The sequence below is a fragment of the Phacochoerus africanus genome, chromosome 3 (genome assembly GCF_016906955.1).
Source record: "Phacochoerus africanus isolate WHEZ1 chromosome 3, ROS_Pafr_v1, whole genome shotgun sequence".
NCBI lineage: Eukaryota > Metazoa > Chordata > Mammalia > Artiodactyla > Suidae > Phacochoerus > Phacochoerus africanus.
The window spans coordinates 61,164,052-61,176,564 of NC_062546.1; the positions used below are offsets into that span (position 1 = coordinate 61,164,052).

A 12,513-nucleotide genomic window follows, 5' to 3' on the forward strand; every position below is an offset into this window, starting at 1 on the left:
GGATACTTATATCTTGCATTTTTAGATAAAGCCACAAAACACCTTGTGGTACAGTTGACCTCTGTCTACTTTGAAGAACAAATGAATCTTATTCCAAGAGTAACCTGGCTGTATGCGTCACTGGGTTCTGGACAAGTGAAAGCCAAGCTGAGAGTCTTCACAGATTCTGAGAGCAAAACCCAGGCTTAGGATTGGGCAAAGCTGACTGAGAGTGAGATACATCTTAGGGATATAATGGATAGTTTGATAGCTTGAAAATCAAAACTGATGATAATAATTGGAGAGTTTGGGTAACATATTCATTTTAATTAAACAAATTAATTGATTTTAATTACACAGAAATAACTATGTGAGCATTCACTACCTATTATTCTTAGATATCTTGTACCTTTTGATTTAAAAGAAAATCTTTGGATTTTATTTTTGAATGCGTCTTTTCTTTCTTTTCCTTTTTTTTTTTTTCAGATGACACGAGAACAATACATACTAGCAACACAACAGAATAACCTGCCAAGGGCTGAAAATGCACACCTTTACCCAGTGGGAATTTATGGATGGCGAAAGAGGTGCTTATACTTCTTTGTCCTTCTGCTGTTGGTTACCATGATAGTTAACTTAGCCATGACAATTTGGATATTGAAAGTTATGAACTTCACTGTGGTAAGTACCACCATGATTTTACATCTATTACCTTTGGTTCAAAGATGATATAGCTTTATTTGTGTTAACTGAAATTTATTCATCTTAATCTTTACAAGTTTATCTTGAAATTGTAAAGATTGTCATATATTATTTTATGACTGCATTCAGTATGTAATCATGATATGTATTACTACCTACCATTTGAGTGTAGGGAATTTAGACCATGAGACAGCACAGCCCACTGATTTTTAGAAGTTAGAAAACTTTTGGAGTTCCCATCATGGCTCAGTGGTTAACGAACCTGAGCATCCATGAGGACACAGGTTTGATCCTTGGCCTCCCTCAATGGGTTAGGGATCCAGCATTGCCATGAGCTGTGGTGTAGGTTACAGATGTGGCTCATATCTGGCATTGCTGTAGCTGTGGTGTAAGCCAAGAGCTACAGCTCTGATTCCACCCCTAGCCTGGGAACCTCCATGCTCTGTGGAAGTGGCCTTAAAAAGACAAAAAAAAAAAAAAAAAGTTAGAAAACTTGTATTCAGTGCTTGCTGAACCTGGGAATCTAATAAATGACTCTCTTCTTAAGAGATGATATTTCACATTAAAGTTAATATTAGAAATCACAAGCTCCTTTGAAATATTTTACATAGAGTATTTACTTCTCTGTATTTGCTTTTTATGCAATCTACTGCATGATCCAATCTGATAAAGCCTAGAATTTCTCTGGGCTGCATGGGCCAAGGTATATTATTGTCATCAATTGGTGATCTACTTCTATCAGAGCATGGTCATGGTAAATAAAAGATAAGCCATAAATTAGATCACTTTTATGAAAATTAATAATCCATAAAATAATTATATAATCCAGTGGCAATTTTGCTTCAGTTTATTGACTGTATAATAAACCTATGAGGATGTCTTGCCTGGGTGGGAAAAATTAGCTGCTTCAGCAAAGTCTAGTTTAGCTTATTATATTTTTACTGGCTAAATTCTTAAATTTCTCTCCTCTGCCTTTAAACCACTGTGCCATTGCTTTGGCAAAGAAGCCCAGGATATCTTCACATCCAAGCAAATATCTTTCCCTTGCTGACCAAACTGCTATTATTCTTTGGTACTCTGCATCCTCAGGGGGAAGTGTAAAGCTGGCTATTTATTTTCACTGATCTTCCTCTTTGGGGCTCTCTTAAAAATACTATGCTGTGTATTGATTTAGCAAGAGAAGTTTCTTTCTGACTTCACTAATATGTAATTCTAACTAGAAACAGAATCTCAAAATGGAAAAATGAGCCTAGCATCTGTCCACAGGGTAGGGCACTGGAGTTGTGTGCAGAAGGAGGCTGGGAGGGCAGGTGGCTTAACCTTCCAAAAAGGAAAAACCATAGCTGTCCAAATGATGATAAAACAGCATATGCTCACAGAGAAAAATGAGCTGAGCTAGGGTTCCATTTTTTTCCAATACAGTGCAAATTTTGAAGGGTATTCATCCAAGAAGAAGAGATGAAAGACAAAAAGAAGATGGGGGAGAATTCAGTATGTTACAGGATTAGAGAAAAAAACTGCTTCCTAGACATGGATACTTGTTCAGGTCACTGATCAATGCCTGTAAACCGGTGGGTGGCTAGAAGTGAATATGGGGGCTGTCAGGCAAATGATAACTTTATGAGACTCTAGTAACCTATTTTATTTATTTATTTATTTAAAGTATAGTTGATTTACAGTGCTGTGCCAATTTCAGCTGCACAGCAAAGTAATCAGTCATACATATATATGCATACTTTTAGTAACACTTTTGAAAGATTCCATTGTCCCTGGAGTTAGTTCACTTCTGTATTCATCTTCCCTCTTCCCCCACAAACATAAACAAACAAAAACTTGGGAATATTTTGATACAGATGTCACTAATTCTACCCATAGTCATTTTGTTCTTTTGAGCTCTGCTCCTACCTTTACTTACTCATGTTTAGGTTTAATTTATGGTTCATGTGTTAAATAGTATTGACAATGTATATACCCATGCAGATTTTTTTTAAATTTAATTTTATGGAAGTAGAATTGACTTACAATGTCATGTTAGTTTTAGGTGTACAGCAAAGTGAATCATTCATACCTCTACTGATACCCATTATGTTTTCCCATATAGGGTATTAAAAACTATTGAGTAGATTTTCCTCTGCTATATAGCAGGTTCTCATTCCCCTGCATATTTATTTATGCTTTCTTTACTATCAGCCAAACAAGCAGTTGTTGACAGCAACTTCTGTAACATCACTTTTCTAAAATAAATTTTTTTTTTCATAGAGGAATAGTAGAATTTTCTCCAAGTCTTATCATTTCAAGCATTCTTTTTCCGTGACCAAAAGGCATCTTTTAAAACTCATGGAAAATACAATCAGTTCTCTCATCTTGGGAGACTTGTTCCTATCCAGTGACCAGGCCACAGAAATCTTCAGATTCAATTCATGTATTTTTCTGAAGCATGTTTAATTTAATTAAGAAAATCAACTTAAATGCATAATTACATGGCTTCCTGCATCTGCCTCCCAATAGTTTGCCCCATGCTGAGGGCAAGGCTGAATAAGCCATTCAAAGAAAATAATTGAAAGAGTAACTTTTGTCCTCAGGATCTTCTGAGGTTTCTGTCACCTATGGAGCTATCTAACTTGAACCTCCGCTGACCAAAATTTAAATGTCAACATATTCCTTGAGGTAATGAAAAGAAGTTCATTTCTATAGGAATTTCGGCATTTATCTATTTATTTTATTTCATGCATATCTTTCTTTTTTAATTTTTAAATCACAGTTTAACCTCTTTACAATTAAGATGGAAGATCATCCTTCCTTTAGCTATGTGAACTATTTACATGTACCTCAAATAAATGTAAAGATAAAGTTGCAATGGTTGTATCAAGATAATTTTGTAAGGTAGCATACTCTCTATCTCAAGGCAGTGGTTCATAATTATTAAAAAATTCCAAATTACTTAAGTAGTTGCAGGTTTTAGCTGTCCTGAATATCACACTTCAGATTAGTTTGTTAGTACTTGAAAAGGTGAAATAATTTTTAATCCTCTTACATTAGAGCAGTAAAAAAAAGTCAATTTTATATTTTCAATAGTACATTATGATTGTATCTATCTCTGCAGTGAATAGCAAAACCTGTTTGCCATACTCTAGTAGGAAGTAAGAAGTAAATGGTGTGTAAATTGTTGGGGGGAATGTTACTGATCTTCAAAAAGTGTATTTCACTTTCATTATAACCATTGCCATACAATACATGGAAATATGTGGCTGTTAACATCTTTTATTGGAGCAAACTGGGCATGTCATTGTTATCAAAATATTATGTTGTCAGCATATCAAGTATAGCTGCCAACTTGTCTTATGATGCTTCTTGGAGTCCATCATTATGACCAGTATAATACATGATCTGTATGGTAGATATGACATCATTCTGTTTCTCATTCTGTGGAAAATAATATCACTCTACTACTGAGATAACCAGCTATAGAATTAAGAAAAGGGAAATGAGTGTATACTACAGGGTAAAAAACTCAGGATAGATACAAACAGTAATTTCCTGGGTAAAAGAGTTGATAAATGTAAGAATGACTTGAAAAGAAAGAGTTTGAAACATCATTTTCTTGATATCAGCATAACCCAATTACGTGTTCTAGTTGTTGTCATTTGTTTGGTTGGTACACTATCTTAATGATTAAGTATAATAGACTAGTCCAGCATGTCTGCTCAAGCAGTATTCTTTTTTCGTTTTTTTTTTTTTTTTTTTTGGTTCAAGTGTTCAAGTAAGTGAGTTATCTCTGTATTCATACTAAGAAAGTATTCATTGTAGTCATAAGAGTACTGAGTAAAAGTTGGTGGCATCCAGCTACAACTTAATCGGATTAGCTATTTTAAGTAGATAGCAAAAGGAAGAACAGAAACATAAGTGCTATTTATGAAGCAAAAAAGGAAAGGCATGAATGTTGTAACTGAGAAGTCAAGAATACCCAGATGTGGATAATAATTGAAAAAAATCAATTAATCGAGCAAATTGGAAAAAAAAATTCTCATGAGATTTGTATGATGAGCAGGACAAATGTTGAATGAAAGGAAATCCTGGGAGAAGTAGTATTGAATATCTTAGTGTTTAAGGATTGAAAAGGAACGGGACATTTTTAATTCAATCCTCTGCATATTTCTAGAGTTCACTCTGCAGTGTTCCCTTCATTTGGTCACCTAGCATCTGCTTAAACTCTCCTTAGGATGATAAGCAAACCATCCTATCAAAACAGTGGATAGTTTTGTTGTTATTTGATTTCTTGATATCTTGATGCAATCTCCCTATATATAACTCCAATTACAGGATCCTAATTCCACTCTTTTTTATCTGACACTAGTTTATTAAGTAACTAATCAAGACCATAATGTTCTCATAAACATACATATAAAATGATCTGCATATATGTCTATGTAAATAAGCATGTATATGTTGTGCATATATATATATAATTATACACATATACATATCAATATATATATTCTTCTTATTTTACTTGGAAGTTTAAAAATCAGAATATGTAAGAGAGATTCTTATGTAATCCCTTTGCTTTCTTTAGTTGCCACTTACTTTTTTTCATTTCCAAATAGTCTCTGTGTTACATTATTTACAGACAAATGTTTATCAACATTTTTAATAAGTCTTTCTGTTTATGGCTGTTGGCTATATAATCACTGATATCTTTTATCATCCTTTCTTTTAGTGTAACTTTCTAAGACTGAGATTGCCCATAGTACTATATTTATCTTTCTGCTTTCTTTTTTAAAGTTAAAATTTTTAAAAGTTAATTTTGGGGCAATGTAAAATGACATACTTTGTATGAATCTTAAATCCTGTGCTCCTTCTAATATCTTGGTGAATGATAGCTGTATCACATATCCCCATCTCACTCTTGTTATTGTTTCTTTTTTCATCTTCATTATTAACGCAGTGTGATGTATTATTCATAACCATTTTCAATCTACCTAAGATGGCTAAAGTACCTTTGCAATATGCTATCCTTCATTAGTGCATCCATTTAAAAACTTGATACTCCCACACTTTTCTTCATTTCGCTTCCTAACAGGATCATTACTTTGGAATGAACTTTTCCATCTCTATATTTCCAACCAGTTCTTATATTTATCAAAGCTGTGTCTTCATCCCAAATGCATTTCATTTCCTACCCAGAATCTATGGATATGTATAGCCATATGTTAAGTTTAAATATGATTTTAATTGCTTTGTCCTCCTCTCCTTAGCATGTTTACCACAAAGTAATTTATTTTTAGATGATATTTTTTATTGTCTGTTTCCCTCCCCACAGAATGTAAGATCCAAGAAACCCATGATTTTTGACACTTTTCCCCATGTTGTATTCCCAAGGCTTTCAGATAGATTGTTGACCTGTTGTTGTTGATTTAACCCAGTAGCTTCTGGATTTTAAACCTAACGCATTCAAGGAAAGCAGGCCCAGCGTCCATCACCCACATCAGTGGTACGAGAGCTGCCATTATTAATACTTTTATTCAATATGAAAAATTTTATCTTATGGAAGACTATACATATATATTTAAGCCATAGTGATAATAATGATAACAATAATAAACAATGAAATGAATACCTATACCACATCATCTGGTTGAGAAAATAACTACCAATATCTAACTGTAGAGAACCATACCCCTGCATGTTTTTTCTTGCGTTTGTTAAGTTTCATGTGAATACATGTCTGTATAAACTTTAAATGGTGCATTGTCTTTAGATCAACAATCTATTTGAAAGGCTTATTATCCCTGTTAATGTATATAGCTGCAATTTATTTACTGCTGTAAATTCCATTATGAACATAACTTATGCATCTATCAGTTTTTCCTTTGTTTCCAAAGTATTTTTTGTTGTTTAATTTGCTCTTGCAACAATGATTCTAATACCACTTTTATATATCAATAAATGTAGGTGCACTTGTAGAAGTGTTTCTTTAGGTCTAGAGTCTAGAATGTACATTAGAAATATTGACTTTTAATATCATTTTTCTTCCTAAAATGATTATATCAGCATCAACAGCAACAGGTAAGGATTTCTTTTGTTCTCCTTAATTCTTAACAGAGAATTGTCAGCTAAACTAAATTGCTACCCCTTAAGCCACAAATCTGACAAATATCCCCTTTATTTATTGGCTTATTTGTTTTTATTTAGATGTTCCTTTCTGACAGATTTCTTTATCAATATTTAGTTATAGATTTTCTCTCTGCCATAGGACATACCATGTTATATTAAATATATAATTATGGTTCATCTAAATAAGTACTCTTCTCCCCCTGTCCCATGAATGTTGTAATTCCTCAAGGTACAGAAGCTGGTTTCATTTTCTTATTTATTTGGTATCTTTGCCAGGCACATGGTAGGTAATACATTATTTTTAGTTGAGCGTTTATACTCTTAAAAGGTTTAGACTCACTTTTAGAAGAGGAAGCCTCAAATTTAATGTCTTAATTCCCCCCTTGTACTTTCTGTGAAATTGCTTCAAATTCTAGTTAGTTTCCATTTTAATATTGTGGGCTTTTGCTTTTAGCTGCAGTCTCCCTCTCACTCCATAACAGGGTGGGGTTCCTCAGGTCCTTGCACATCTTCCAGCCAAGCTGACCAACTTCCCTTGTTAGGAAGACACCAAAACACTCTTTCTCCCAGATTCTCAAAGTGCTTCAGTAAGATAGTTTTTCAGTAAAAGTATGATGCTTTGAGGCTCCCATTACTAGTTCTTACTGACACCCTCAGTAATAACTACAGTAAAATTACAGGCTTTACTTTTTCACAAAGAAAAAAGAAAACTTGGATTTTTTTATGTAAAGTTTTTCTACATTATCCTTATCCTACCTCATCTTTCTAGAAGAAAGATCTATTGCTGATGAAGAGATGCCATAGACTGGCAGTTGTTTGTAAATGACCACCAAACCCTAGATCCTTGGTGCTGTCACTTATTACAATCCTTCTAGAAATAAGTAATCAGAACTTCAAGTATGAGATAAAATAACTGTATTTCCTGACTGCTATCTTTTCTTGGACGGGTACCTGCTTTAGCCTGCATACCACGTTAGCATAACTCTCTCGAAAATCTCTTCATTTAAGAATTGAAATCAATGGAATATTGAGATTTTTCTAGAGAAATTTGTTGACCCAACTTTGTCGCCTCTTTAGGATATTTGTGGTTTTCTGACCTTATTTTGATTAAAAGATAAAAGATAGACAACAAACAAAATAGGACCCTACTAATTATAATTTAGTCTCCAGTTACTGAAAAAAAAAAAAGAAAAGAAAAGATGAAAGGGCTCAGGAATAGCAGAACGTAGAAAAAGGGAATTTTTATTCAGGTGGCCCACAGGGCAAAGGAAGGGGTGTGGGATTTTATTTGCATTTCTCACAGAATTGTTATGAAACATGGACACAGAATCAGACTTTAAAAACTTCTGAACCTCATAGTCTACCTAGCAAGCATTCATTCCTTCCAAAATCTCACAAATGTATCACCATCTGTTTTGTATATGAACAAATTTAAGAACATAACATTAATTTATTTTATAATAATAAATATTATATAACCAGGGAAAAAGCTTGAGTCTTTACTACATGCTGGTAAGGTATTTTCTCATAGAAAATTGGTGTCAGTCTACCTTAGATTGCCAGTACTGCCAAAAACACATCTTATCATCCCTCAATAAGTGGTTAAAAGAATGAATTTTGGACCAGACCTTTGCATCCAAATCTTGGTTTGCCACTGATTAGCTTTGTTATCTTCAGCAAATTATTTAAACGTAGCTCAGTTTCCTACTCTGTAGAATGGATGTGATATTATTATTGGATTGTTGTAAACATCAAAACAACTAAAATAATGAAAGTTCTTCAGAGGTGCCTGGCATATCCTAACAGCTAAGAGTTTGCTGTTATTTCTCTTACTCATATTTCTGCTGTTCTGATTTCAGTTGTTCCACATATCATATGGATTACTTTATTTTTTTCTATTAATATTGAGCATAAAACAGTCCTAGAAACATAAAAGGATCTGAAAATATTGTATTAATAAATAAACAATAAAGAGATAAAGGTGTTTATAATCTTGTTCATAGTAAGGATATGAAAAAGGTTAAGAGCATGGGCTTTGGAGCCATATAGCTTGATTCCCGTTCTGGCTCCAGTACTGCTGCCTGCATAGAGCAGGTCACTTAACCTCTCTAACTCCAGTTTCTTCATTTGTCAACGATGTTAACCCTTAGGAATGTTAGAAGTAGTAAGTGAGTGAACTCTTATAAGAGAATTAACATAGAGCCTTGGGTAAGTATTCAATTAGTGCCAACTATGTGTAATAACAAACACTATTTCCATGCATTCTTAGCTCTTAATAATTGAAGTTATTTAAGGTACATTTTATCAGAGAGAATGTCTTATTTCCTTGGGATGGTAAACCTTTCTTTTGAAATTATAATTTGATGCTGAGATGTAAAAGGTTTACTCAAAACTTTTGAGAGAAACAATTCATCTGTCAAACATCATGATGATTTGGATGAAACTAAATAATTTAATATTTAGTTTGAAATATTTCTAGAGATTTACCACTAAAGCCCCTTTGCAAATAATTACACTGTCAGAAGTTATTTATATCAGCTGATGGCTACCACCTTTGTGGTACCTGACTGGTAGCTTCTCAAAGTATGCATGATAGTCCATAATACAACTTCAACTTGCATTATGTGAAAGGGACCCTGCTGGCTTGTCTGAATGAGGGAGCTCACTTTCCAGTGTTAATCTCTTTTTGCACATTTTGACAAATGTAATACTTAAAAATTAATTGGATGATAGAGCAGGATATTCTTGATCCTAAATGTTCTGAGTTTCTTAAAAGTTTTACATGTTTACCTGATTAACATATTGCATTCTGAATTATTTTTAGAATATCCTGAATTATAACGCTTAGGTTATAAACTTTAGATCTGGGAGTGACATTTGAGATGCCTGGCAGCCCATGTTTATTTAACATGTGGTTTATATTCAGCTAGATTATATGCTTTATAGACTGGACCTTGTTGAATTTCACAACAACACTGCAAAGTAAATATATCCCCTTTGGCAGTTGAAAACACAGAGGCTTAAGGAAATTAGGTAAACTTCCCAAGGTCACACTGATAAGTAAGGTTGGAAGCATGGGCTCTACAATTTTAAAGTTCATGCTTTTTCTGCCACCTTTCATTGCATTACTGTTATCAAAATTAAATTAGTTCAATATTCTTCATTAAGTAATTTTCTTTCTGTCTACTTCAGTGCATTCAAACAATACCATTAAATATATAACTATGACATCACTGCTTTTTAAGTATAGTTTAAATTTGTTGGACAAAAAAATACTTCATTTCCCTCAAATATTATTAATTTAGTGGAAAAAGCCCCTAATCTCTTACAGTCAGTGAGTAATTAGACCTGTGAAAACTGCTGTGTAAGTTCCAAACATGAATATACTTTTGAGTTTGGAGGAACGAGATTAGGTTTACTTTCTTATTAGAGTGATGGTGCTTACTAATGGCACCTTTATAAAAGGGCAACGATTTTATAAAGGCTGTTTTGTCCCTGTGAGTCCAATCTAGTCTTTGCCCTGGTTAAACTGTGTTTTGCTAAGGAGTAACTAATTGGCCATTCTGAAGGTGATTTAGTATCACAACTTCCGTCCACCTTTCTGGGCTGCCACTTCCATTTTCCCAATTGACTCCTCACCACATGAGTCATGGTGCCCACCCCAAAGCGGGGGTTGGAGGGGCTAACTTCTGTGGCATGATGACCACTCCACAGGGGAGTGCCAGCAGTGGGAGCCTGCCTGCTGGAGAACCATCCAGCCTGCACCACCCCTCAATGTGGTGTGTGTGGATTTATTACAGAATTTATGAGAGTGGATGGTATAGTTAATGTTGCAAGACTGCTTCCATTATAACCCTCTGTTTGTACCTCCTCATAATTTTCTGACAAATTGTCTCTCAGATGAAATCTTTCATGCTTAGTCTTAGCCTAGCAGTACATTTTCTTTCCTTGCCTCTGTGAAGAGAAATTTAGTCATTTTGATCCAAGTTTAAGCAAGTACTAAGCAGTTTTTCCTTTTGGTGAAATAAATTACAAAATCAAGGGCATAAGACAAACCATGAACTATATACATAGCATGTGTTAAATGAAATGCTGTATAATACCTCATGTTTTACAGGCGAAAACAAAGAATTAAGAAAATTAGCCATTGAATAAAAGGCTATAGAAAGTACAGACTTGTTAGTTCATATGTTTATAAGACTGTATAATACTATATGGAGATGGGAAAGAATTTAATTCAGTACCCATTTTATACAGAGGAGATGAAGTCCAGAAATATGAAGTCATTTGCCCAATGTGTGTGACTTTCAATCAGAATATAAAATATCTTAGATCACACTGAACATAATGTACTAAGTGCATGTGTGCTTATGTTCACAACTAATAGCATGCGGTGCGACCTACATAATTTGGTTACTTTAGCTGGAAATTTAAGGGGAATTCTAAGTTTTAAAAATGAAACAATTTTGTAAAAAATAAAAGCACAACTGTTTGCTTTTCAAAAGCATATTTGAAAATGTCATATTTGTTGTTTCCAAGCAAACATATTATTTTAATAAAAATAAATCTTTGGGTCAGGAACTCATATAAATTATAAATTTAAATAATCATATCACCATACCCTTTGTTTTAATCTTATTGCCAGATCAAACATATATTAGTACTACATAACAAATTAATAGTACTGATATGATGCATTAGTATTAATTATAAGCAGACTTTGCTAAATAATTTAATATTTAGTTTGAAATATTTCTAGAGATTTACCACTAAAGCCCCTTTGCAAATAATTACACTGTCAGAAGTTATTTATATCAGCTGATGGCTACCACCTTTGTGGTACCTGACTGGTAGCTTCTCAAAGTATGCATGATAGTCCATAATACAACTTCAACAGTGTTCAACTGTACTTCAACTTGTTTTGTAAATTCCACTGCATAATGTCATTCAAGAATTATATATCTGTTTTCTTGTAATTCACATATTTCTGCCATTTAGAATTTTGTGTATTTCTGAGCTTAAGAAATTTTAAAATGGGCTAAGTCTCTGTTAGCTCTCATAACCCCTTTATTCTTTTTCTAAAGGTTGACTTAAAACTAAACTGAAAAATCACTGGGTACTTATTGTCTTCATATAAACTGATCAAGTTTATCTCCTGATGCTAGTTTTGGTTTTAGTTAGAGGAGGGAAGGGTAAAAAATGTCCAAAATGTGTGATTATTAAAAAGCAATTCAAATTGCTTAAACAATTTTGAAAACCTGTGTGTATTTCTACCATAATATACATTTTAATCTCACCTCTGGTGAATTGCAATTTTATGAATTGAATTCTGTTTTTCAGTTTACCTACTTAATTTTTCTTTGATATGCTTCAGTCCTGATTGAGGACTTAAAAGCAATATTGGCATTTCTCCAACAGCTCTAGTTAGCAAGCTGCAAAAAACAAACAAAATACCCAGATTTGCACTGAAAAAGTTCTTATAAATTTATTTAAAATGTGAATACCTAGGTGCTAAAGAAACATAGATATTGGTATTAGTAAAGAACGAAAAGGGAACAAGTATTCATGCAGCAGTTGTTAGATGTTTTATTAGTTTGTCTCACATAAATGACATTTCTTTGAAATGCATATTACCTCTATTTTAAAATTTTAAAAAGTACCCAAATTTACATAATTAAAAAGTTACTGAGTTAATATTTGAATATTTGTTTGTCTAAC

At 33.3% G+C, this 12,513-nt stretch overlaps 1 protein-coding gene across 1 annotated transcript in view; it reads left to right on the top strand.

Annotated features, from left to right (window-relative positions):
• SGCZ (sarcoglycan zeta) overlaps positions 1–12,513 on the top strand; it is a 1,009,275-nt gene that overhangs the window by 597,517 nt on the left and 399,245 nt on the right. Inside the window, exon 2 of the mRNA XM_047770388.1 lies at positions 466–660. Coding sequence (XP_047626344.1) covers positions 466–660 — 195 coding nt within the window. The remainder of the gene's footprint in view (positions 1–465; positions 661–12,513) is intronic.